Source organism: Hypomesus transpacificus, chromosome 5 (assembly GCF_021917145.1).
Source record: "Hypomesus transpacificus isolate Combined female chromosome 5, fHypTra1, whole genome shotgun sequence".
In the NCBI taxonomy this organism is placed as follows: domain Eukaryota; kingdom Metazoa; phylum Chordata; class Actinopteri; order Osmeriformes; family Osmeridae; genus Hypomesus; species Hypomesus transpacificus.
This window is the reverse complement of record NC_061064.1, coordinates 6,486,579-6,513,835: the sequence shown is the minus strand read 5'-3', so window position 1 is coordinate 6,513,835 and position 27,257 is coordinate 6,486,579. Positions and strand designations below refer to the sequence as shown.

General features: G+C 45.9%; 1 protein-coding gene across 1 annotated transcript; it reads left to right on the top strand.

Annotated features, from left to right (window-relative positions):
- The first annotated feature begins 1,177 nt into the window (after positions 1-1,177).
- Positions 1,178-22,625, top strand: jakmip2 (janus kinase and microtubule interacting protein 2). Its single transcript, XM_047020458.1, has 22 exons — positions 1,178-1,265; positions 7,144-7,391; positions 7,924-8,178; positions 8,354-8,596; positions 11,959-12,168; positions 14,096-14,194; positions 14,429-14,575; positions 15,157-15,297; positions 15,729-15,785; positions 15,893-16,015; positions 16,414-16,542; positions 16,656-16,739; positions 17,385-17,447; positions 17,563-17,661; positions 18,510-18,611; positions 18,733-18,786; positions 18,919-18,984; positions 19,279-19,347; positions 19,515-19,592; positions 19,746-19,949; positions 20,544-20,609; positions 21,828-22,625. The coding sequence occupies exons 2-22, from the start codon at positions 7,263-7,265 to the stop codon at positions 21,966-21,968; spliced, it is 2,559 nt and encodes an 852-aa protein (XP_046876414.1). The 5' UTR covers positions 1,178-1,265; positions 7,144-7,262; the 3' UTR covers positions 21,969-22,625.
- Positions 22,626-27,257: the final 4,632 nt, after the last annotated feature.

The window sequence follows — 27,257 nt, the reverse complement described above, 5'->3', positions numbered from 1 at the left end:
TTGTAAATGCATGGAAAACGCTATTCAGGAGCTGAAAAGCACTTTAAAGCAATAAAAAAAGGAAAGTCTCTTAAACTGAAACTAAGGGCTACACAGCTTCAGAAAACACCTTCACCATGTATAAACACCCACAGTAACATGTTGTTACAGTTAAAACATCAAGAAAACCCTTCAGCCAGAAGTTACATGCCAAACATTGTAAATGCATGGAAAACGCTATTCAGGAGCTGAAAAGCACTTTAAAGCAATAAAAAAAGGATAGTCTCTTAAACTGAATCTAAGGGCTACACAGCTTCAGAAAACACCTTCACCATGTATAAACACCCACAGTAACATGTTGTTACAGTTAAAACATCAAGAAAACCCTTCAGCCAGAAGTTACATGCCAAACATTGTAAATGCATGGAAAACGCTATTCAGGAGCTGAAAATCACTTTAAAGCAATAAAAAAAGGATAGTCTCTTAAACTGAATATAAGGGCTACACAGCTTCAGAAAACACCTTTACCATGTATAAACACCCACAGTAACATGTTGTTACAGTTAAAACATCAAGAAAACCTTCAGCCAGAAGTTACATGCCAAACATTGTAAATGCATGGAAAACGCTATTCAGGAGCTGAAAAGCACTTTAAAGCAATAAAAAAAGGAATGTATTTTAAACTGAATCTAAGGGCTACACAGCTTCAGAAAACACCTTTACCATGTATAAACACCCACAGTAACATGTTGTTACAGTTAAAACATCAAGAAAACCCTTCAGCCAGAAGTTACATGCCAAACATCCCATCTAGCACAGTTGTTTAGAAAACTTAACCATGTAACAAAACAGCCTAGTTGTTGCCTTCTACAAACATGGCTACCACAGTGATAGTTTCAAGCAATGCCTTTTTTTCTTCTTCTGAAGATAGCAGAGATACTGTTTTATTGACCTAGATGTGCTGAATTTAAATCGTTGCTAGTAGTGCGAAAAAAAAACCTGTACCCTGCAATTTGTGCTACAGCTTGATAAGTTGCAGCAACAAGTTTGCAACGGGACCTCACAAACGGTTGAACAACACTTACAAGGGCCCCAGCGTCAAGGTGATGGCGAGAGATTCAGTGAGCTGATCTCATTCTCTCCACACGAGAAGGAGGGCGGGGTCTCACAGCATCGTCACTAGCTCTTCATTGTACGGCTGCTGATGCTGAGCCGTCGCTGAAAAAAATATCCCAGGCCATGGATACGGTTTTAGGCTATAATACATCGTGCATATTAATTATACGGTAAGGAATATTTTCCTCATCTTGTACAGTTATGGATGGATTGCAATTTCAGATGTTACAAATGTATCCTACAAATAGTCTATGCTATGGCCTGGAATTAAAAAGGAATGGCAAACCCACTGCGCTGGCAGGTTAATAATTCTTTAGGCAAGGCAACAGATCGTCTTCTTTTGAGCTCAAGCGACTGATAAAAATACTTGAGTCGGATGAGTCGTTTTCATGTAATCATTGAGATAATGGTGAACTGTACGTGCTCAATGGCCGTGTAGTTCTCGGTCGAAAGTACCAATGGCCTGCGCATTGAGGACACACAGCCTACTGTAACCCTCAAAGATGACGCGGAAATTGCCGGGGGTAGCCAAGGCATCTTTTTGCGAGAGCCATTTTAAACGTTTAACGATAACATGCTTTATTCTAACACCCGTCTTCTCGGTTTTGCAACCGATTTTCAGACACATGATGTCCAAGCTCATTTGTTGATAGCCAACATGCCGGAGGTAGAGCTGGTCGCACATAGCCGGTCCTATAGAGCGTTCATACAGTAATTGTCCTAGTCACTGCATTTTGTTTCCTGACTTACAGCCTCGGTTTATTGTCAACGATAAAGATAGGCCAATTTCAACCTGACATTTATTAGATGTGGTCATAGCCCTTGTAATGTAAGATATAACATTTATTTTCTAGTCTTCACAGGCATCAGAAATATTTTGAGCATTAGAAAAATTTGATGACTGTGTCAATCATCCTTAGGCCAACTGTAGACCTGGAACAAGAAGGGCTATCAACAGGGGAAGAAACTTTGATAGATTGGATTCATTTGGAGTCATTTGGAGCCTTTAGTTTCTCTGCATTAGCTTCCAAATGCTTCATTTGCTGTGCAATCAATAAGACTAACAGACAGCTTGGAAGTCTTGGCTATATGAAAATTGCAAATGCAAATTCTAAGTGAAGACTTTAAGTGTCTCAGTCATTCCACAGTGAGCATTTAAATGTCTGATATAGCAACCAAAACTCATTTCTACTTAGCCTGTGTTATTACAGCTATAGTTAGAAATCATAAATATGTCCCTTTAAACTGATATTAAAGCTTTTTTTACCGTAGTCTGCTAGAATTAGATTAATATTCTTTTATAAAAGCTCCAATCCAACAACTACCGCCAGACAACCCAAATAATCACACTGGACGGACGTCATGTCATAGCAGTCGGAGTCAGATGGCTGAGCGGTGAGCTAGTAATCAGAAGGTTGCCGGATCGATTCCCCGCCGTGCCAAATGACGTTGTGTCCTTGGGCAAGGCACTTCACCCTACTTGCCTCGGGGAGAATGTCCCTGTACTTACTGTAAGTCGCTCTGGATAAGAGCGTCTGCTAAATGACTAAATGTAAATGTAAATGTAATAATCAGAATCTTCATTAGAAATGTTTCGAAAAAAGACATTTCTCATAGACACAACCTGGCTGGAGTAATATGGAGCACACAGAAATACGATCTGACATGTCTAGCTGTGGCATTAGGCATGCATTACATTCTCACACCAGAAAAAAAAATGTATTGGAGAAAAAGATAATCCTGCTCAAAAATAAAACCAGAAAGTAGATTATGCCGTGTTTGTATGCAGGAGAAATGTTCATATGTTATACTGTGTGCCATTTTTGAATGAGGTAGTATACTATAGTAATGAGGTACTTCAGTAGATAGTATGGAGGTGAAAACCTCATCCCAGTGTCTTGCATGTGGTCGGAATACAGAACTCCTCAATCTCCTGTTTCCTTCTGTACTTGTTCTTAACAGGATGTAACTCCACAGTACTGTCACAGTAGTGCAAGAAGCTGGCACGGAACATCCTTATTTACGGCTGTTGTATATGGGCGACTTAACATCGTCTGGGGAAGGTTGCAGCTACTCGCAAATGTGATGTCTCAGTGGAAACCAAACTGGGTCAGGGTGCCAGCAGGCCGTGTGGTAGAGGGCGCGTGTGCGGCGCACCATAGCGGCCATCAGAGATGGTCAGAGGGCTATACCGGCCACTGAGACAAGCTGCTTATCCAACAATGTCATTTCCCAAATCCTTGCTGCTCAGTCGCCACAAAGAGACCAAGAGAGAAGTGCACAACAGTGAGTAGTACTCACTCAATAGCCCCTCCTTCCTGTTATTCTCCTACTCCTAATTACTGTATGTGCTGGAGGTTTTGAAAACCTTGTCACATACATGGAAGCTGCTAGGTCTTCAAGGACTAAGTTACAGTGGGCCTACTTGCTATTCAGAAATATCATAAACCAATTAAGCTAATGCTTTAGCTTGCAGTAATGATGGGCTTGTAAAATTAAAACTTGATTATGCACTGGTGCACATTAACATCAAGTCAGGATGCCCACATGTACCGGACACCAGACAGATTCCTGATCCGATTGAGCTTACATAAAAGGAACTTGATGAGACACAGTGTGAGAGAGAGTGACAGAGACAGAGAGACAGAGAGAGAGAGAAAGAGAGAGAAGGAGTTCACCACCACCAGATAAAGAATATGTCAATAACGATAGTCAGAAGACTTCTGCTGGGTGGGTGGACACCTAACTGCATTCAGACCCGCCTCCTTTGTTTCTGGCCCGCCCCTCTGCAGCGTGGCTGGTTTCTGGGTTAATACAGCATTAGCGGTGTGTCGACAGCAGTGTGGACAGTAGTGTGGACAGTAGTGTCCAGATGTGTGTCTGCCTCTGTCTGGCTACTGGCTAACCTTAGCTGCCAATGGCTCATGTCACCATGTGCAAGGTTTACAAGTCATGTGTTATTGTGTATGATGTTTCAAGGACACGGCCTTTTCAAGTAGACCTGATTGCAGTGCTAGTAGGAGGTAAAGAAAGGTAGGCCTAAATCTACTTGTTGAGTATAGGTACAAAAGTATATAAAGATTCCTCCCATTTATGAATTATACTCTTATTCTATGCCAGTTCCTCTTTCATATCATAATGGCATAATAAAGTTTGGGAACACTGCGGGCAATTTGCACAAATTCAAGGATTCACCTCCAAACAACCTTAAGTAAATACCATAAGTGTGGCAAAACAAAAAAAAGTGTTCTAGCTGAAGAAGTAACTATTGATCAGAATTGCTTAGGCTTCTGGATATATTGACCCTTTTATTCTTCCGTGACCAACCAGATCAAAAACAGTGCTTAGGCCTGATCATTAATTAGCTGTTGGTGATGCTGGTACAACTTTACACAGTTCAACATAACTACATCTATATTTAAGTCACTTGGGTGAGTTTCTTCAAATCACAAGTCACTAATCAGTGCCAGGCACTCAAATGCAAGTTGGTAAAACTGTACACTGAAAGAAAGGCAAGCATAATGATATAGGCTTGTCATAGAGCGGGCCACTCAGGGATATTTATGGTTGGCCACGGCTGTGCCTATTAGTAATTCCTGTATGCCGCATGTAGGCTGTGAAAATGTCTTTATTGGCATGGTTACTGGATGAACTTTCCCATTAAACAGAGATTCTAGAACCAAAACGTCCCTTGTTTAAATATTAAGTCTGTGTACTGGATGGTCACTTGATGGACTACCTCTTTAAACCGAAGTGAGTGTTCTGGTACCATCACTTCCCTCGTTTAAATATTGAGACCCTGGGGTCTCCGGGGTGGAAACGCTGTGTGTGAGTGGGTAACTTCTATAGCCCCTCTATAACTTCTATAGCTCTTATAGTAAACTGCAAGTCAAGCTGAAGTAGCTGTTTAGATCGCCCTGTAAAGACATCAAAGCCCAGAAGGGAGAACGATATCTCAGAGTCCATGTAGCCTCCTTTCCACCCCTAGACTCTACTTTTCTCCCCCTTAGCTCTCACTCTCTCTCTCTCTCTCTCTCTCTCTCTCTCTCTCTCTCTCTCTCTCTCTCTCTCTCTCTCTCTCTCTCTCTCTCTCTGCGTGTATTATTGTTACTTAAAATGTTACACCGAGTGAACCAGAACTAAAGATAAACCCAGAAGGACAAAAAAAAAGCAAACCAGCTACACAGTTCTGTAGCTATCTAGGTGTCCTCTGGGAAGGAAGATAAACTCTACTCCTAGCAGCAATCCCTGCTACTGTGATCCGAGTGTCCTTTAAGTGGACTGGTGATTTCCCCTCCCTTCCCTTTAAGTAGATTTTCTTAGAAAACTCGGCCATCGGTCATCCCTGTCCACTGCATGGGTTAATTAGGGTTGAGGAAGGGTGTCGAGATGAATTGGGTAGGTTTGTAAGCGTGTGGGTGGCGACTGGTAGGGTGCTAAATAGACAGTCGATAAGGTTGTGTCTCCTCTCTAGTCTCTGTTACAAGTTTTCCATGCAAAATGGCTGAGCAGGTCACAAGCTTAAACGACCCTCCTGAGAGCAGCACACACTGAATCTGTCCGTTTGCATTTAACTGAATTTCTCGTCGGCCGTTAATGGAGGGATGCCTTTGATGAAGCATTGATGTCAGACATCTTCTGGTGAAGACATGACATATACTTTCAATGAGGATTGCATACATAGTGGTCGGAATGCACTCTCCAAGCCAAATGTATTCATTAGTACAGCATGTGTAGTCTAGCCTTAATAATCTATAGGAGAACTGACTTGTTAGACTCAACATAGATCTACCTTTGTCAAGCCTTGCTGTGTACCACATAATCAAGCTTTGAAGGAGGCAACCTCAGGACCTTGGACAGGGAGACTGAGTAGTCCATAGCTGACTGACCATACTTCAAAGGCCTCTCTCTCTCTCTCTCTTTATCGCCTCTCCCTCTCCCTCACATACCCACTCTGAAGAACAGTGCAATTTAGAGTGTCATCTCTTTAATCATCATGACGTCACCCAGCCATGAGCATATGGATGGATCGACGCCTCCTTTCCAGTCATAGAACAGCCAGTGCTTTTCAAGCCCACAAACAGTACTAGCTCTTGGAATGTTCCAGTCTGTTTCTGTGCTGTCCTGTGAAGCCGCATCATTACATCCTTAGAGACAGGAAGTAGGTTTCCTTCTCCAGTTGGCTCCAAGCGTGCAGTGGAATTGCTGCAGCGTACCGGCATGTTGCCGAGCGACGCTGGGCCATTCAGTCACTGGAACCCCTCAGGCACCTTCCCCACACTGCTTTGTCCAAGCCAATCATGTCAAGGCAGTGTGTCACAAGTATCAACTTTGGCGCTCTGCTCAATAACCCATATATGTGACTTTTGCCGCTGCTGCTACTACAGCAGTTATTTATATTTCTGCTGTTACTCTAGGAATCCACACTTCTCTTATCCTGTAACTGAGACATTAGCTTTCATTTTCTGAAATGAAATACATATATGTATAGCCTAAACGGACAAACCAACGTAAATGTTGGAAGTGTGCATGGTGTATTTGTTTAAATACATGTTTAATTTGAACAGTAAATGAGAAAGAAATATGCCTTTTTGGTTCTACGTTTCAATATTTCACCGAAATAGGACTGTGACACGGGTCTGACCTATAACACCTGTTAAACCATACTGTAACACCAAACTAACACCATACTGTCACACCTGGTCTTTCTTCAACTCAGACTGAGCTGTCAACCTCTGGCAAGGAGAGAAACATGCTTTCACACTCTCAATGGAGACTGACCCCTTTTCTGAGCAGTCACTGACCCTCACCGTGTTCTGAGATACCATGTCTAATGCTCTCTGTCTCTCTCTGTCTCTCTCTGTCTCTCTCTGTCTCTCTCTGTCTCTCTCTGTCTCTCTCTGTCTCTCTCTGTCTCTCTCTGTCTCTCTCTGTCTCTCTCTGTCTCTCTCTCTCTCTCTCTCTCTCTCTCTCTCTCTGTGTCTCTCTGTGTCTCTCTGTGTCTCTCTGTGTCTCTCTGTGTCTCTCTCTCTGTCTCTCTCATCTCAGATCTTGGGTTTATTAAGAGAATGAGGAAGAGGAAGAGCTGGAAACCTCGGAAGGGCCTCAGCACATTTCTGTGAAGTCTCAATGAGAGCATCGGAGGACGGGCAGTAGCATTCAACCTAATGGCTAAGAAGGGGCGAACCAAGGGCGACAAGCCCGAAGCCCTCATCTCTGCCCTGCAGGCAGCCAACGAAGATCTCAGGTCCAAACTAACTGACATTCAAATAGAACTACATCAGGAGAAATGCAAGGTAAGCACCTGGGTTAAACGGTAGGTCTTTGCTGTAGGGCTCATATGTAACATAAGCAGCCACAATCCCTCAGAACTGTAAACAGTCTATGCCTGTGCTGATGAAATCATTTGAACACACTTACACCCTCGACTTTTGTGCTGTTCTGTATGTGTAAAGCTTTGCCAGTGTGTAAGGAAGTGAACCAGGATAGATTCATTGTCACATTTACCTCGTCTGATGTTGTTCTTTGGTTTGCGTAGTCCACCGTCTTACATGTGTAAGTGTGACAGTAACATGAGGACCTTTAAACTTCATCCATACACATTAAACAGTGCCAACTGGTCACCATCACCCAATGACTGTTCTATTATTGCCTAAACATTAGACCTTGCCCTTGCTTTACTGTCACAAGGCTGGGGAAAAAAACAGCACAACTACATTAAATAACCACAGGTTTCAATAACAACATGACCAGTGATACAGGGTCAAGTGAAAAGGTGACCATCGATGCAGAGGGGTTGTAACCTTTAACCTGTGTGTGTGTGTCCAGGTGAGCAGGCTGGAGCGGGAGAAGGTCCAGGAGGCCAAGCGCATCCGGGAGCAGGAGCAGCACCGGCACACGGCCGCGCTGACGGAGCAGCGGGCCAAGTGGCACGAGGAGAAGCAGAAGGACCTGCAGGCGCTGAGGGAGAGCCTGGTGAGGCAGCACGAGCAGGAGCTGGCCCGCACCGCCAAGATCAGGGACGCCGAGAACCAGCGGCTGAAAGCGGCCATCAGCGCCATACGGGACGGAAGTGGGGAGAAGGTACGGCGGAGGGCTCGCCTAGACTGGGGTCGGGGGGTCAGGGGTCGAAAAGGCCTTTGACAACCCCCTCAGTAGGACCGAACTTAAGAAAAGTATTTCCGAAAACTAGTTTCGCTCCCACCATACGCCATCCTAAACCTCTCATATCCCCCTCCTCGTCTGCCCCGTGACCAAGGTGCGCACGGCGCTGACCCTCGAGGCCAAGGAGGACGCGCGGCGCTTCTTCGACCAGGAGCGCGTCAAGCTGCTGCAGGAGATCGCCGAGCTCAAGTCCACCAAGAAGCAGACGGACGAGGCGCTCAGCACCATGATCCAGGCCGACAAGATGAAGGCCGGGGACCTGCGCTCCGAGCACCAGCAGCACCAGGAGCAGATCTCCAAGATCAAGTGGGACTCGGAGAGGGACATACGCAGACTGGTACGCACGCACGCGTCACATTCTACATTTGGTCATTTAGCAGACGCTCTTATTCAGAGCGACTTACAGTACAGGGACGTTCCCCCCCGAGGCAAGTAGGGTGAAGTGCCTTGCCCGAAGACATGTCATTTGGCACGGCCGGGAATCGAACCGGCAACCTTCTGATTTACATTTACGCATTTAGCAGACGCTTTTATCCAAAGCGACCGCCAAGAGAGAGCTTTACAAAGAAGCATAGGTCACTGATCATAACAACGAGGTAGTCCCAAACATTGCAAGCAGCCAAAACATGAAGCATACATTGTGAAAAACTTAATAAGTGCCAAAGGGAAGACCCATAAGAGCATGCAGTTATACAAGTTACAAATTAAAAACAACATGATCCCAAAAAAGACTATACCTGTAGAAGAACAATCAACAGTAAAATATTTCACAGCAAGTACAAGAGTTAACTTCGTTATAACTAACCTACAAGAGCAACACGTCTTTGTGATCCTGGAGGAAACTAACTGTCAGATCCAATCAAGCATTCCTAAGTGCCGTTGTACTCCCGGAACAAGTGTGTCTTGAGTCTTGAGTCAAGTGGGGAGACAGTCCAATCGGCCAGTCTGACTTTCATAAATAAATTGAGGTAGTCGGTGACACAGCGCAGAAGATAAGTAATCAGCAGGGCTGTGATTGTCTAACACCTTTTTGTAAAGCTCAACTCATTGATAGTCACACGCGCCATGCTAATATCAATGCATAAAAGAGGAATCAATGCTACCATTTCTCTGTTGAACAGACTGATTACAGGCTGATCACAAGGCTATCACAACCATGTCATGGAGCCATGCATGTGATCCATTTGAATGGCTTTTTCTTTTTCTTTTTGGTAGCCCGATTCCCTAACCGCTCAGCCATCTGACCCTCCTTTCGAGGCAGCGCTAGCTCACGAAGGAGTGCTAGTATGCATGTCTGTGTGTGTGCGGGGCCTGTATGTGAGTAGCATGCCGACGCTACCCCCTACTCTGGCGGCAATGATTGGTGAGGACATTCAAGTGGTTTCTTCACCATGGCACATGTCCCCCAACAGTGTAAACCCATGCCTGTGTGCATGTAGACCTGTTCGGTTTATATTTAGACTGAGGAACTGTGGGAGGAACACACAGACAGACAAATCCCTGTGCATGTTTTACCATGGAAACCAGTGTGGCTGTGGGAGGGGTGAAGATATTTGAACTGAGATTAACCTCTTTGCCCTACTAGGCATACAGTGCCCTCCAAAAGTATTGGAACAGTGAGGCGAATTCCTTTATTTTTGCTGTAGACTGAAAACATTTGGGCTTGACATCAAATAATGAACGTGAGACCAGAGATCAACGTTTCAGCTTTTATTTCCAGGTATTTACATCAGGATCTGATGCACAACTAAGAAAATATCACATTTTGTTTGAATCCACCCATTTGTCATGTGATCAAAAGTATTGGAACAGATATACTTAAAACATATTTAAGTGAATAAGACTTAATATTTAGTTGCAAATCCTTTGCTTTCAATAACTGCAGCAAGTCTGTGACCCATTGACGTCACCAAACTTTTGCATTCTTCCTTTTTGATGCTTTCCCAGGCTTTCACTGCAGCCTCTTTCAGTTGTTGTTTGTTTTGTGGGGTTCCTCCCTTCAGTCTCCTCTTAAGCAGGTAAAATGCATGCTCTATAGGGTTTAAGTCTGGAGATTGACTTGGCCAGTCTAATACCTTCCATTTCTTGCCCCTGATGAACTCCTTTGTTGTTTTGGCAGTGTGTTTTGGGTCGTTATCTTGCTGCATGATGAAGGCTCTGCCAATCAGTTTGGTTGCATCTTTCCTTAAATTGGCAGACAAAATGTTTCTGTAGACTTCCGAGTTCATTTTGCTGCTGCCATCATGTGTTACATCCTCAATGAAGATTAATGAGCCCGTCCTAGAAGAAGCCATGCAAGCCCAAGCCATGACATTACCTCCACCGTGTTTCACAGATGAGCTTGTGTGTTTGGGATCATGAGCAGTTCCTTTCTTTCTCCAAACTTTAGCCTTTCCATCACTTTGGTAAAAGTTAATCTTTGTCTCATCAGTCCATAAAACTTTGTCCCAGAATTTTTGAGGTTCATCTCTTTACTTTTTGGCAAATTCCAGCCTGGCCTTCCTATTCTTCTTGCTAATGAGTGGTTTGCATCTTCTGGTGTAGCCCTTGTACTTTTGTTCATGAAGTCTTCTGCGAACAGTAGATAGTGATACCTTCACTCCTGCCATCTGGAGGTTGTTGCTGATCTCACTAACAGTTGTTTTAGGGTCTTTCTTTACAGCTCTCACAATGTTTCTGTCATCAACTGCTGATGTTTTCCTTGGTCTACCTGTTCGACGTCTGTTACTTAGTACACCAGTAGTTTTCTTCTTCTTCAGGACATTCCAAATGGTTGTACTGGCTATGGCCAATGTTTCTGCAATGGCTCTGATTGATTTTCCATCTTCTCTAAGACTCACAATTGCTTGTTTTTCACCCAAAGACAGCGCTCCGGTTTTCATGTTGTTTTCACCTCTGAATACAGTCTGCATAGACAAAACCTATCTTACCCAATCTGAACCTGAGTGTAGACATTCAGTGGTATTTATTGATTGAATAATGTATGTAATAGGACACACCTGGGCAACAAAACACACCTGTCAGTCATATGTTCCAATACTTTTGCTCACGTGACAAATGGGTGGGTTCGAACAAAAATGTGATATTTTCTAATTTGTGCATCAGATCCTGATGTAAATACCTGGAAATAAAAGCTGAAACGTTGATCTCTGGTTTCACATTCATCGTTTGATGTCAAGCCCAAATGTTTTCAGTCTACAGCAAAAATAAAGGAATTGGCCTCACTGTTCCAATACTTTTGGAGGGCACTGTACGTGTGTCGAATACTATCGATGTTTATCATGGTGCCATGTTCTTCCGAAAAAGCCATTGAAAGGAATCACATGCATGGCTCCATGACATGGTTGTGATAGCCTGTAATCAGTCTGTTCAACAGAGAAATGGTAGCATTGATTCCTCCTTTATGCATTGACATTAGCATGGCGCGTGTGACCATCAATGAATGAGTTGAGCTTTACAAAAAGGTGTTACACAATCACAGTGCTGCTGATTACTTATCTTCTGCTCTGTGTCACCGACGACCTCAATGTGTTTATGAAAGAGTGTCTAAGCATGCATGTTTGTGTCATGTGTGTTTGGCTGCCATGCTAGCTTGCTGTCAGGCTGGCTGGCTAGCTAGCTGGCCATCTGTCAGACTGGCCGGCTCGCATGACATTTCTCCATTGTGACATTCTCATTTGGCGCTTCTCCACTCCACAGGTGGATGAGATCAAGTCTAAAGAGCGCACCATCTTCTCCCTGGAGAAGGAGCTGGAGTCGGCCACATGCTTCATGCAGAGGCTGCAACTGCAGAAGGACGCCCTGGACGAGCAGCTCTTCCTGGTGAAGGAGGCTGAGTGTGGCCTGGGAAGTCCCAAGAGGGAGATCCCTGGGCGGGCAGGGGACGGGGCCGAGCACTGTGGCAGCCCGGTAAGGATCTAGCAAAAGACGGAGGTGGTGGAGAGGCAAGGAGGGATAGATCAAGGAAGCAAACAGGGAGGGGTGAAGAAACCGAGAATGGGGGGGGGGGGGGGGGGGGGGGGGGGGGGGGGGGGGGGGGGGGTAAGTGGAGGGATGGAGATATATATTATATAGTGGGGGGGGGGGGGGTGAACTGACCCTGTATGAGCTTTTGGACATTGTTGCTAGATAGGAAACCTCCAAAAAGCTCCTTGACTTCTGACAAGGACTGTGGTTGCAATGTTTGCAGTAACTGTGGGAAAAAATAGGCAGGAGGCAGGAACCAAATATTGCATACCACCAATGGTAAGTAACAAAAGGACTTTAACAAAGATCTTTATGATCCGTCAATGAAAAGGCTGCTCACTAGTGGTCGTGCCTCAGGATAGAGTCATACTAGACCCAAGACAGCCACAGCCTTTTATACAGGATAGTTCTAACATCTCAATTCAATCAGTATTCGTCTGTCACAAAGTCCTATCATCAACTAATCAATAGTTTGGCTTCATCCTGACTACAAGATAAAGGTCGCCCTTATGGTTTAGAAAACTAAGCAGTCTTCAGTGTTCCTCACTGACGTTTATATTTATGTTGTCCAATTATGAGGACATCCTGGACTTTCTAATGACCTCACATATGTGAACAACCTCAAGAAAAGCTGTGTAATTATTGTTAGTTACTAGAACAACAAGTTAACTATACATTTATGTTACGTAAACATTGTCCTCGATGGAAAATAATGTATATTCTTTCCCTCTGTGATTATGTCACACTAACCTATCTACCTTCCGTTAGAAGATCATTTATCAGTAAAAAAGGAGACAGCTACCTATGTTCTGTACATCATGGAACACACTAACATTTTGGTCAAAACTGTTTTATAACAAATTGTCAAGTGAAACTTGCTCTGCCCACCAACCACATATGCTGTACACATTTGTGGTGTTAAACTTTCTTAAATACAGTATTGTAGACTTGTATCAAAAGTCTAATATCTGTTATATTTTAAGCCTTGTTTAAATTAGCATGAAAGTTACGTAGGAGAAGATAGTTACTTTACAGACAACTTCTCTTCAAATATATCCAGTCCACCCACCACCTACTTTGCACATTTTGCACTATGCTGCCCCATTTTATTTGATATCTTTTGTAACTTTTTATATTTATATCTATTTTATATCTTACAGTACTGTTTGGCTGTTTAATTATTGCTTTACTCCCTAGTATAGACTATTTTCTTTATACATTCAACTTGTAAAAAAAAAAAAAATAAATCTGATCCCTATATGTTTATTGTATGCACCTTCCTGGCACAGTAAATTCCATATTGTGAAAACGTACATGGCAACAAAACCAGATTCTGATTTTATCCTTTATAAACCCTATTATAAACACTCCAACCCAGATTTTGATTACTGTAGATCAAAATACGTAGCTTTTAAATCACATTTATGATAAGATTTTTTTAAATTCTGTCTGCCAGCTATTTGAGTGAAAAATAAGGCTTACCTGATGTTCTGACCACCACTAAGACAGGCAACACTGTTGATGCTGCTGGCTGTTCAAGTCCTGTTTCTCTGTCAACTGTTCATGAGGTTTAAATGGTGGGACACTCTGGAAAAGATGGCCATTCCACAGTCGTGAGAAATTGTCTGTTAATAATTAAATTAGTTATGGTTTATTCCTCGTGATTTCCATTTCTGAGATAGGGGCCCATATCCATTTAGATTTTTTGACAATTTTTTGGGGTCTCAGTTAATTTCTTCGATCCACTTTAATCATTTCACAGCAGGATTTAAGTTATTTTCGGCTTGACACAACATGTTAGGTAAGGTTGCATTCTGCTCAGTTTCATAATGCAGTTTTGCCTGCAACTTAGCTAATGTGATTGTTTCAGGACATGCGGAGGAACCAGAGACGCATGGCTGACCTGAACTCCACCATCCGCAAACTGGAGGACCGCAACTCCCTGTTGGTGGACGAGAGGAACGAGCTGGTAGAACCTGCTCTGAGCTTCCATCTATGGAGACACACACACACACACACAAACACACACACAGCATTATAGGCTGTTGTACAGTACAAGCACATAACCTGGGTAACCTTGGCAAAAGTAGTTGACATACTAAAACCTGCACACAATATTTACTACTGTGAGGTTTACAGTAAGTTGAACTCAACCCAAAACGTGTTGCTCCCGCCCTCTCTCCCCGTGCCCCTCTGCTCATAGCTCAAGCGTGTACGGGAGTCGGAGAAACAGTGCAAACCCCTGCTGGAAAAGAACAGGCTCATGAGCAAGAGGAACGATGATCTCACACAGACCCTCCAGCGCCTGGAAGACAAGCTCAAGGTTCTGGCCAAGGACAACCTGGAGATGGTGAGGAGAACCACAGTCCTCTCCAACAGTCGTCTTCAACCCTGGTCCACGGGGCCCACTGTCCTGTATGAGTAAGATGTTTTCCTGCTCTAACACACCTGATTCAAATGAAGGGTCGTTATCAGGCTTCTGCTGAGCTTGATTACGACCCTTTCATTTGAATCACGTGTGTTGGAGCAGGTAAACATCTTGTCTGGTCTGGTGAGCCCATTTGTAGGTCTATCTAATACCTGAAGGCAAGCTTATATATCATTTATTTTGACTCTGGTTCATTAACTCAGTTAGGATGAGTCAGTTATAGTGACAGTTGTGTAGAATCATGTCAGTATAGTATGTCATGTTATCCCTATTTAGAGTTGCCATGAAGGAGCTGTATAATAACATGTCAACCATGTTCTTTTATCAGATACATGCAGACCTATATATAACCTTCAACCATGCAACTGTCATGCAACAGTTATCTAATACATTTATCATGGAGTCACCATCTATAATGTACTGTAAGCCTGTAGCATTACAGCAGGGGGTTGTCCTGAAGACACTGACTCTAAGGGCATTCCTGTGTGTTTGTGTGAGTCTAGAAGGAGAAAATTGGCTCTCATCCGCCACTGAAGAAACTCAAGTCCCTCAACGACCTGGATCAGGCTCACGACGACCAGGAGATAGAGTTCCTCAAGATGCAGGTCCTGGAACAGCAGAACATGATCGACGAACTGACCAGAGTGAGTCAGCTCCTCTCGTTTACCGTACCGGTCATCATATTTAATTGCCTGTGTTTAAGCTTTTGGAGAAAATGTTTGCATAAAAGATACATGCGGTCTAAATGTACAGATGAAATATAAATGAAAATATTTTTGTTTACACCCAACACATGATGGATGTTGTGCCTTCGTTAAAATAGACCTGAATGGATTGACCCGTACATATATACAGAGATCATTGTTCCAGAGCAGGGCATATCATTAATATTAATCCATTCAATGACACCAATGCTTGATCGGAGCAGAGTTAACCCATAGGGTCACCAGAGAGGATCTCCCTGATTAGATCTCTGATAGCTAAGGCCTGGTATTTTTCCCATGATTCGTGTTTACATGAATAAGTTCCTTTGTTCTAGTCGTGTGCGGAATGTTCATTCAATCCTACGTTTCAGGATCGGGAAAAACTCCTACGGAAGAAGAGACATAAACGAAGCTCTCGGCCAATCAAGGTAAAGCATTTTGGAAACATCTTTTTTGAAACACGACGTTCTGTCAGTCATGTGTCCTGCACGGAGATTGACAGCTCCCGGTTGTGGTGGGGGGGCGTGTTCCACAGAGACACATTGTCGTGGACACGTTCTACGGCTACGATGAGGAGTCCATGGACTCCGAATCTTCCTCTGTGGCCTCCTTCCGCATGGACCGCACCCCGGCCACGCCTGACGAGGACCTGAACGTTGTGAGTGTCCACACTCCCGCTCTAACTGCTAACCTTACATTGACATTTACATTGAGTCATTTAGCAGACGCTCTTATCCAGAGCGACTTACAGTAAGTACAGGGACATTCTCCCCGAGGCAAGTAGGGTGAAGTGCCTTGCCCAAGGACACAACGTAATTCGGCACGGCTGGGAGTCGAACCAACAGCCTTCGGATTCATAGCCCGACTCCCTAACCACTCAGCCATCTGACCCCCACCTTCTGCTGTCTGGGATGCATCTATCTCTCTGGAGCCCCCCCCCCCCCCCCCCCCCCCCCCCCCCCCCTCGGATTCCATTCGATTGATTGTTCCAGTTCACCGAGCTGCTAATGAGTTTCAGCCTCCCATGACCAAGCCCTTGTGTACCATGTGTTCCAGGGGCTGGCCAATGAAGAGTCGGAGTTGCGTTTCCGCCAGTTGACCAGGGAGTACCAGGCGTTGCAGCGGGCGTACGCCCTGCTGCAGGAGCAGAAGGGAGGGGTGCTGGACGCTGAGATGGAGGCCAAGGTAACCTGGCTCAGAGAGCACGCTATGCTTCCCTGGTGCCTTACAGGATCCAGCTGTTGGCATTGCTGCTGGGGTGCTCCGCCTCATGCTGGAGATGTGCTGGTGTGTTGCAGGCTCAGGAGCAGCTTCATGCAGACGTTCTCAGGTACAAGGCCAAGATCGAGGACCTGGAGAAGGAGCTCACGCTCAGAGGACAGGTGTGGATCTGCTCTCCGACTGACGCAGTACTCTCCCAACCCTGACCCAACACTGTCTCGATACTCTTCCAACCCTGACCCAACACTCTCTCGATACTCTCCCAACCCTAATCCAACACTCTCAACACTCTCCCAAAAATGAACCCAACATTGTTTCAACACTAACACAAAACTGACCCACCGCGGTTTCAATACTGACCCAACACTAACCCAGTACTGACCTAACCCTGTCCCAATGTGTGTTATTGGTCCTTTACTAGTATAGTTGGATCATGAAGCCTATTGGACAAAAGCAGACTGAAAAAGTCATTAGAGCTCCAGAGTCTGGCATCACTGATCAAATGGTGATTAAGCTTGACGAGATGAAACGGCAACAGACCCAGCCATTGAGTGTTTATTGATCCTGTTGCCATGCAACAACAATTATAAATCAGGGTCATCGTCATGACGCCAATGAGCATCGTCTTTTCCAGTAGGAGTACTGTCCGTGACAAACGGTTGCCATGGGACACTTTGAACATTTCAAATATCAGTTACAGGAATGTGCCCCCGGACAGTGCGTTCCTTATTCTGACACACACACACACACACACTCACTCACACACACACGCACTCGCTCATGTTCGTCTGTGTGTTCTTTCTTAGGACTCCAAGTGGGTGGAGGAGAGGCAGCTCTTTCTCCGCAGGAACCAGGAGATTTTGGATAAGGTCTGCTTCCTGTCGACACTCGTAGAGTTAGAACCCATAACTGTTGCTTTACTTCGCTCGGTTTTGAAAGAGTATCATTCTGCTATACTTCTTATTTCCCTCTGTGTTTGTGTAGATGGAGAAGCTGGATGCTGAGTCTAATCGCGTTCATCAGGAACTCCAAGACTCCAAGGACCAGAATGAACTGCTGGAGTTCAGGATACTGGAACTGGAGGTGACCCATCAGGACTCACAGTAGAATAGAGTAGGCCTGTATATCCCCAATAAGGCACAGACAGCAGTTATGGCAATCTAAAGACACTTTTCAGTACATACTTTATATTTATTAATGTGTATTATGCAGTGAAAGACGTCAGTTCTGGCTGAAGATTTAGTTTGAGATGTAGTTCATGCATTTTCAACAAGCTGACAAAGCTGACATTAGTCATTCAAACTTAATGTAGAAAAACGTTGTGGGAGTAAAAAGTAGAGATCCATGCAAAAATAGCAGGCACGGATGCACGCACACAAGCACACACACACACACACCAACACACACACGTTGCCATCTTGCACACACACACAAACAACAACACACACTCCTTGTTTTCAGTGTCTTCCAAACACATGTAGGCCACAGGCGTGCAGCACATGATAATGGGCCTACAGCACAGGCAGCACAAGTGCTGCCAAAATGCTAATCCGTTGCAGTTCTCTCTCCAGCCAGGCACCAGACTCCAGACACAGGTCTTTGTGCTCCTTTTCTGCTGCAGTGCAGATACTGCAGAGTCCACATGGCATGGTGCTGCTGCCTAGTGGTTTGAGACTAGCACAGCAAGGAACCCGACCATCCACAGACGAATGCCTTTTCAAGCCGGCAGAACCGCAGACTTGAATACATACCGTTGAGACACCTTCCGATAAGCCGTGCACTGTTCCCTCCCCGCACGTCGAGCTCATCTGGGCGTAGCGGGGGGACGGGGGGGGGGAACGTGTTCTACGGAACGACTGTAGAGGGAGATGAGGGAGGAGAGAGAAGGTTCTGATGTGTCCGTTTGTCGCCCCCCCCCCCCTTCCCCCCAGGAGCGAGAGCGGCGCTCCCCGCCGTTCAACCACCTGAGGATGCACCCGTTCTCTGAGGGCGTCAGCGCCCTGCAGATCTACTGCATGAAGGAAGGGGTCAAGGTACACCCGGGTCACATGACCGTCACATGACCAATCGCTGGTTATAGGCCTCCACAGACCTATCACTTTAAGTAGGGTAAATACTCTTCTGATTGTGTGTGTGTGGTTGTTCTGGCCCTAGGATGTGTGTATACCTGACCTGATCAAGCTCCTTGATATTCTGGGTGATAACGGGGTGAGTGTAACCATCCACCATATGATTCAACATAACACAATAATAAAATGGTACTATGATATCTATTATTAGTTATCATTATTATATATGACATGTTCTTTTTTTGTTCGCTTCATGCCGTTTCCCATGCAGAACCTTCGCAACGAGGAACAAGTGGCCATTATCCAAGCCAGCACGGTGCTCTCTTTAGCTGAGAAGGTACGTGTGCTCATGGGGAAGTTAATGGCATCGAGTTGAAACTCGGTTCTTGGCAGTTCTTGGGGCAGCGAAGGGGACACACTCACCCCTTCTCAGCTTGGTGTCGTTAGATGGGTATCAGCAAGAAGGCGACGTCACTGCTTCTGCTTGTTCACCCCAGAGTGTTTTCCCGAAGGGAACACGTAAAGAGGAGAGAATCTTGACGCAGCATGAGTCATACATGTAGCTAGTGGTCTGGCAGTGGTACGGGTGTCTTGTCTGACTGGGGCGTTTCCGTGGTGTGTCTCCCCCTAGTGGATCCAGCAGATTGAGGGCACCGAGGCGTCGCTGCACCAGAAGATGATGGACCTGGAGATGGAGATGGTAAGAGCTTCTCTCCATCCACATCAAACATATATATATATATATATATATATACACTTCATAGGAACAACGTGACAGAGATCATTGGTTTGATCACCATAACCCTTTGCCTGTGTGTCTGTGTGTGTGTGTGTGTGTGTGTGTGTGTGTGTGTGTCGGTTCCCCAGGAGATGTTCTGCAAGCAGAAAGGCTACCTGGAGGAGGAGCTGGACTACAGGAAGCAGGCTTTGGACCAAGCCTACCTGGTAAGCCCTCCCCAAGGGGTCGCAACCCTGGCCTCCACCACAGACGGCACACCACCATTCTGTTATACCAATCCTCCATTCCGAGGAAACTCACTTCCTGTTCCTCCCCATCGACCTCTCCCCACTACCCCCCCTCCCCCTGACGCCCCGCAGCAAATCCAGGAGCTGGAGGCCACGCTGTACAACGCCCTGCAGCAGGACAAGGTGATCGCGTACGGCGAGCCGCTGGACGAGCGGCAGAAGGACGAGCTGCGCACGGCCGTGGAGAAGCTGCGCCGGCAGATGCTGAGGAAGAGCCGCGAGTACGACTGCCAGATCCTCCAGGAGAGGATGGAGCTGCTGCACCAGGCGCATCAGGTAACCCAGGCCCCAGGCCCCAGGCCCCAGGCCCCAGACCCAGCCAGACACTACCTCCCCCTGGCCCTTCCACTCCTCACCTCCCCCTCAGGTTGTCGGGTTTCGCAAAGCACCGACATGCAGTCACAGTCTTATCCAACAGAGGGCAGGGATTTCCGTTATTGTCCCGAGAAGGACTCGAGAGCAGATCTGTGTGCCAGACTCCCACACAGATGGCGATCACACCACTCTGCCTCCCTCCATACAGGAAGCTGTCATCATCAGCTGCCAGCCCTTCACAGGCAGCCTCATCTAGTCTGATGTCATGCAGCTCAGAAAGTATTGTGAAGTCCCAGACCTACCAAACCAGTGGATTGTAGTATCACTCAACCTGGCCCTCTTCAGAGAGTTGCAGTACCTTTCAGAGATGTTGCATGGTGGTGATGTCATGTTTGCTGCAGACTACTGATTGGCAAGCCTCTCTCGGCAAAGGTTTACGAAACATGTGTATAAGCTCACAGTCAGACGGCATGCGAAAAGGGGATGGAAACGGTTAAACCTGTGCTCACCAAAGAGCACCCGCATATTCTAACTTTTACTTGACTAACTTTTCAGAGAATCCGAGACCTGGAGGACAAGACGGACATCCAGAGGAGACAGATAAAGGATCTGGAAGAGAAGGTAAAATGGCCGCCGCTCCTTCCTGCAGGCTAGTCCTTCTGCTTCTCCTTCCTGTGGCTCCGACCTGTCCTGCTGTGACACTGGGCTGACCCCTGAGGAGCTAAAAGACAGCGTGTGCTGATGTGTCCCTCAGCCTGTCATCTCTGTCCCCCCCGGTCACACATCAGGCTGTGCTCTCCCCCCCCTGCTCCTCCTCCTCCTTCTCCTCCTTGTCACTCCACTTCACAGAACAGCAGATGAAGTCCAGACGAGGATGAGGCATTAGCCCGTCTCCCTCCTCCACTCCCCTGCCCTGTGTGACTCGTTAGCTCAGCACTTTTCACAGTTGGGTTTTTGGAACCTAGTACAAAAAACCGGACCAACTTGGATGGTGTTCTATTATACCCCCCCAAAATTGAAAGTGCATATACTCTCTTGCACCCAGCCCCCCCCCCCCCTCCTCCTCCACTCCCCCAGCCCCCATGCTAGAATGTTCCTGTGCTCCTGTCTGTTCTCTCAACACACAAGCTCGGGTTGTTCTCACTCTCTCTTTATCTCTTCCACCCTCCTCCCCCCCCCCCCCCCCCCCCCCCCCCCCTTCTCCAGTTTTTGTTTTTGTTCTTGTTCTTTTCTCTTGCCTTCATCCTCTGGCCTTGATGTCTGTGGCGTCTACTGCGACTGAGGTGAGTGTGTGTGTGTGTGTGTGTGTGTGTGTGTGTGTGTGGGGGGGGGTGAAAGCGCACCCCGCTCTCCTCTTTCCCTTTACTCTGTTGTTTTCTGTGTCGTTCTCCCCATCGCCCGGCGACCGTAACGACCCGGCAGCGCTCGCAGCAGTGATGTCATCCCTGTCGTTTAGCCAGTGTGGCGTTCCAAGGGTGGGATTCGGAAATGTTCTTTATTTTGGGAATCCTAGAACATAGTGTAACCAAATGCGTTCCCCTAATCCCTAACTCCCCACGATCCAGTGTTCATCTGGGACCATCCTGTCTACTTCTTCTTCTTTTTTTCAATCACGGCATCTTTAATCCTTTTAGTCCTTTTGCCCAGTGTGGGGTTTGAGTAATTAAACCGTGTCACAACGTGTTACTTATAAGCTTTGTTTTGTCAGCTGACTTGTCTGTGGGCTCGTAGGTCTCCCTGTGGGACATGACAAGAATGTGAACATGTAGTTGTTCTTCTGCGCTCGCCATTCTGAGTCTCTCTCGCTCTCTCTATCTCTATCTCTCTGTTTGTTTGCAGATCACGTGGCAGCTTGGAGATTGTGTTTGTGACTGCACCGGTTTTTCTTTCGTGGCCGAGCGAGTCATATTCGTGGCTCGTATTGTAAAAGTGAGTGAAGGTAGACGTTTTTTGTTTTTGTTTTTCGGGGGTCTTTTGTGACGGGACGCAAGGCGAACGCTCAGACGGGTTTTTCTTTGGGGTCTTCTCTCTGAGGACGCGCTGTTTACGCTGCACTGGACTTGCTGGCCTTTGGAACATGGACCTTTTCAACTCTGTGGGGGGGAGTGGAACCCAGCGCTGATCCTGAACACACGCACACTCACTCACACTCTCACTCACATATTCGTATACACGCAGAGATTGGATACAGATAGGCGCAGACACACAAAGATGCGTACACAGATTGTAAGACCACTCACAGACTCATCGAGGAAACCAAAGTCTGGGAAATCTTATCTCTGCCATGCAGGGTAGTGCGACGCCCCTCTTCACTACAGCCAGACCACTTACTGTAGACCTCACCACACCAGACCAGACTGCATCCTTCTTCTGCTACTTTTGTCTCCAATCCTCCCTCTGTCTCTCTCCCTGAGCTGGGATGGATGCATGTCCATGTGAGCAGAGTGGAGAGCTGATTCAGGACCTGCGTGACGATGATTGACTGCTCTTCTGTACAGCAGGCCCCCTCCTCGAGTCTCTGGTCTCAGGTCAGCTGATGTGGACTCTCCCCTCCTCAGACCCGCCCCCGAGTAGACTGGGCTACAGAGAGGGAAATGGGACAATCTGGACGGCATGTCCCTGGAAGCAGGCCAAGTTCAGGGCAAAATGGGGGGGGGGGGGGGGAGAGGAGGGAGGGAGGGGGAGACAGAAAGCGAGAGAAGACGGAGGAGAGAGAAGATCCACAATGTGTTCACCCCAACCCCCATGTCTTCTTCTCAACGACGACCCCTCGTGCTGAAACCTACACTTTATTTTTCCAAAATCAACAAAAAAAACTGGTCTCGGTAGTGATTTCTTTATTTTTTAACAGTCCAAGCAAATCAACATGTACTGTACCAAAATGTCCACAGGAATACGAAAACATCCTTATTGATTGCTGTGTAATATATACATTTGTTGATATGTACATGTGTCTTGATCATTTCCTGTAGCCTCTCACCTTCTTTCTGTGAATATTTACGGTACATTCCCCTTTGCAGCTTGAACAGTAGAACTACTTGGCAGTTGACAAATGACCCAAAAGTATAAATTGCTATGTTTATTGTGGTGACAGCTGCGAAAGATTTCCTGAAATTGTACTAAACTTAAAAAATTATCTGGTTATGAATATTCTCCTACACTTCGTACAGTTTTTTTTCACATGCCCTCTCTTTTCTGCTTTATACCAGCAGGGGTTGCTTGGCTTTTACTGAATGACATTTAACACTCTTTTTAAGTCATCTATCTTCTATGAATTTGTACATATGCCCCTGATCTCCCCCCCCCCACCAAACTCTGACTTCAGGAAGCGGTGTGGAGGCAGTTTGAATTCAAAAGGTTTTATTCACTAACTTACTGCTCAAAAGGGTATCCGTGTTAAGTTTGTAAATGGAACTGCTTTCATCGAAAACAATCGTTTTCCTCTAACTGAAGGAATGTCCTTGTAGTATTTAGTCAAGTTAATACTACATTGTCAGGAGCAGCTGGGATGTAGGGTATAATGGAATCGTAATAGATGCCTGCTGACAAACCCCCAACCTAATCACACACACACACACAGTATGTCAATCAGCTGAAATAGGAGAAAGTCAAGTGGCCACAAGAGTAAACCTATTGTGGCTCTCTTCTTTCTGCCGGGGCTGTGTGCTGCAATATTAACCAGCTGCAGTGAGACCTCCTCCCAGCCATGTTCACCTGAGCTCCTTGGTCCTCCACAGCACCTGTTCAAGGCTCTTGAACACCACGGCCTCCTCTTTCATCACTGAACATGGCTCTGCTTCAGTTACCACACCCAGGGGAAGGAGGGACACTATTTTCGAGCAACCTCAGCTAACTAGCGATTGCCTTAAATGCGCTTACAGTAACCCCCCCACTCCTCCTTCTCCTCCCCCATCAATTCGTATGTTCTTTTTTTTAAGGGATGTATTAATTTTGTCAGCTACTATGATCATGTAATGTAATGTACATTTTTCTCTGTTCACTGAAGACATTGTTTTGTAAATCTTTACCCCTCTGTCTTCCAACGAGACTTTACCCCACCCCCCCCCAACCCCCTACTTTCAAGTATATTATCAAACGGACAAAAATGAATAACGATTAAAATAAACGTTCATGGCCTTCGATTCCGGACCGTCCCTTTGTTTTCTGTGCACTTCATAGTGCTGATCTCTCTCCTTTCATGATGATTGGTTTTCTCTGTGGGGCTGAACGCTCAAGTCCCTCCCAGAACAGCTGTCCTCCAGTTCACAACTAATGGAATCATTCATCGATATCGGAAAGGGAAATGGATTTTAGTCACGGTTGGTAATGGTTATGACTGCACGTGACATGCTCTGCATGTCCTTCACTTAGCCATTGTCTGAAAGCCGTGTTCACAGAACTTAGTACTGTACTTAGCCATTGTACTTCCTGACGTCATTCCTGAACCCATGATCATGTTCTAATGTAGAAATGACTCCAGGTGTGTTTCGCAAACTCATTTCTACTGACTTTTTACACTGGTAATCACGGTCTGGAAAAAGAATAATCAAGCAACACGTCACTGGGTTGCCCAAACTCACACATACGCACACACGCACATGCACACACACAGACACAGTTTCTGGTGGAATATCCTCTACTGTCAAAACCTCCACAAACAGAAGTAAAGGTCCCTGTTCTCTCTCTGATTTCCAAAGCAGATGCGTCTGTTTCAGGCTTGTGGTGCTTGGCGCCGGGCAGCCTGGCCAGCTCTCTGCAGGAGTCAGTCCAGGTTGGGAGGCTGTCCTCTCACTTAGCCTCTCTGGCCTGGCTGCGGAGGACTAGAATGGAGGCTTTCAGAGCACTGAGCCACAGCGCTGCCAGAAAACCTCAGCCATGAGTAGAGTTCTAGTTCTCTATCCAGCCACCTTTCAGCATGCTGTGTCAATGACATACTGCGGAGGTCTTTCTGTGTGGGACAGAGTTGGTACAGTCTCCAAGACAAAGTACAAAACAGATAAATGATTTCAGACATTCTGCCAGGATCCCCTCCAGATGTGTTCCTTGTTTATTCATGGAAATAGCAGCCTATATTTCTTCACTCGACTTAAAAGGCCCCTCTGCTGCCCTGGTCCATTAGACCGCTCATCCTAACCTGCTGTTGTGCTCTCCTGAACCTGCTACATGATGTCATGTACAGTGCTCAACTCACTTTCTGTTGTGTTAAAGATGTCTTCACAGGGTGTATGCACCTTATGGTCTATCCGACCAGTAATTGATTCAATAATCCGTCTCCACAGGAGCCAGACAAAGGACTTCCAGTTCAACCAGGCCACTTCCTTCTGGACTCTCATGTCATTAAAGCCACTTTAACTGCATTTCTTGGCCAGCCCTCCCCAGGATGCAGCTGTCCTCCTCTACAGCTCCTCGCAAACAGCCTCAGCGTTTATCCATTGTTCTCCGCCCAGGCCGTGATGATATGTCAGCGCACCCGTCAATCATCCCCCACCACTATCACCACAGCCAATCGACCGAGCTGTGGGCGGAGCTGGAGTTTGGCTGGGAGTGGGGAATCTGATGGACAGGCCCTCCTTCGTATATCGTATGTGATCTTTTGTTGAATGCCGTTGACCATATCAGCAAACCATCCCCATTCAAATGGTTGGAATATGCTACTTGGATGTGGTGGATGTCAGATCCATAAGACAGACAAACCCACCAAATTATTCATGTGCTTTAAATGGCTTAAGGGGATTGGTTGGGACGTATGTCTTATCTGGCAGCCCTGAATCACCCCTGACTGAATGTGCTGCACTTAGGTAAGCTGTAACCTGAGACCTCGAGTCTTCATTCCAGAGCCCCCACATCTATCCATTTTTAATAGTCTGATGGCTGACAATCTCCACGTGTGCTCTAGGCTTGCCCAGTGTTGCTTTCTGTTGTGGGTTAAAAGCCTCATCGAGTGTGAAGCTTTCTGTGCTAGCTATTGCCATGGCCTTGAAGTGCCAACTCGTTGCAGGTTTGTTTAAAATCAGCTGCTCAACCTGCTATATATTTTCCTGAACGCATTCAAAGGGCACACATGAGAAGATTAGAAAAACAAATGATTAGTTAACACTGGATTTGTCAAGACCGTGTTAATATATAGACTATTCAGCAGTTCAGGCAAATTCACTAGTAATCATAGAAGCATGCTGGCCAATGACTTCAGCTAATTAGGTTGAGCTCCATCTGAGTGAGTTAGAGCGGGTGATGTTGGCTGCTGCCTGTTCCTGCAGCAGAGCCTGTTTCTTCCACATACTGTATCTTGTAGAATAATAGAATTCAGCTAACTCTTATTGCAGGTCTCGTGATGGCAGCTTTTTTGGCTAACTCCATTTATGATAAGGCTTGGCAGGAAGGCTCTTTGATCTCGCTTTTTGGAAGCATGGTGACCATGGGGCCCTGTCCCTCACATTAAAGACAGCATATTCTCGCTCACTCACACAGTTTCGCACACACACACACACACACACACATACACATACACACACACAAGAACGCACTTTTAAATATGTTAGGAGGTGTTCATTTTTTCAATGGATACATTTTGGACGGTCTTTCTGTTGGTTCCTGCTGACTAGCAGGCTGTCACTTTGGGTTAAACCAGCATTCCCGCTGACTGGACCGCTTGTCTAAATTCTGCTAAGTAATAGTCTGAAAGTGATTGCTGTCTTTTGCAAGTTTCCTGTCAAAGAAACACTGTTTTTACAAGAACGGGCAATCAGGCATGTCACCCGCGTTTCCCGTCCCTTATTCCCGCTATTGTACCAGGACACATCAGGTGTGCCAACATCGACCATCATGTGGTGCTGAAAGGACAGCGCCTCGAAAAGGCGTGGCGCAGGAGACGTTTAATGACAGCAGATGGCAAAACTGTATCACGAACTGCTTTGCTAACAAATTCAAAAAATCAATTTTCAGTCGGGTGAAGTATAAAACAATATAAAACTATTATTTATTGTAAGGTCGTGCATACGTCTGATAAAGGCAGCACTTAGTTCCTTACAACTTAACCATGTAGCCTATAGCTACCACATTTCGTCTACTCATTATTGCATGGATAAAAATGAAAGAAACGCTGGAACGGTAAAAAAAAAAAATCTAGCGCTGGTGAGATCACTTTGTTGTCATGAGACTGGGCAGCACTGCCACCCCTGGTTAGGAAACTCAACTCCTGCTGCGTCTCTTTTGAGTTTCCAGCAGAGCGGGCCGTTATAAACGACTACTTGCCTACTTTCGACCTCTTTC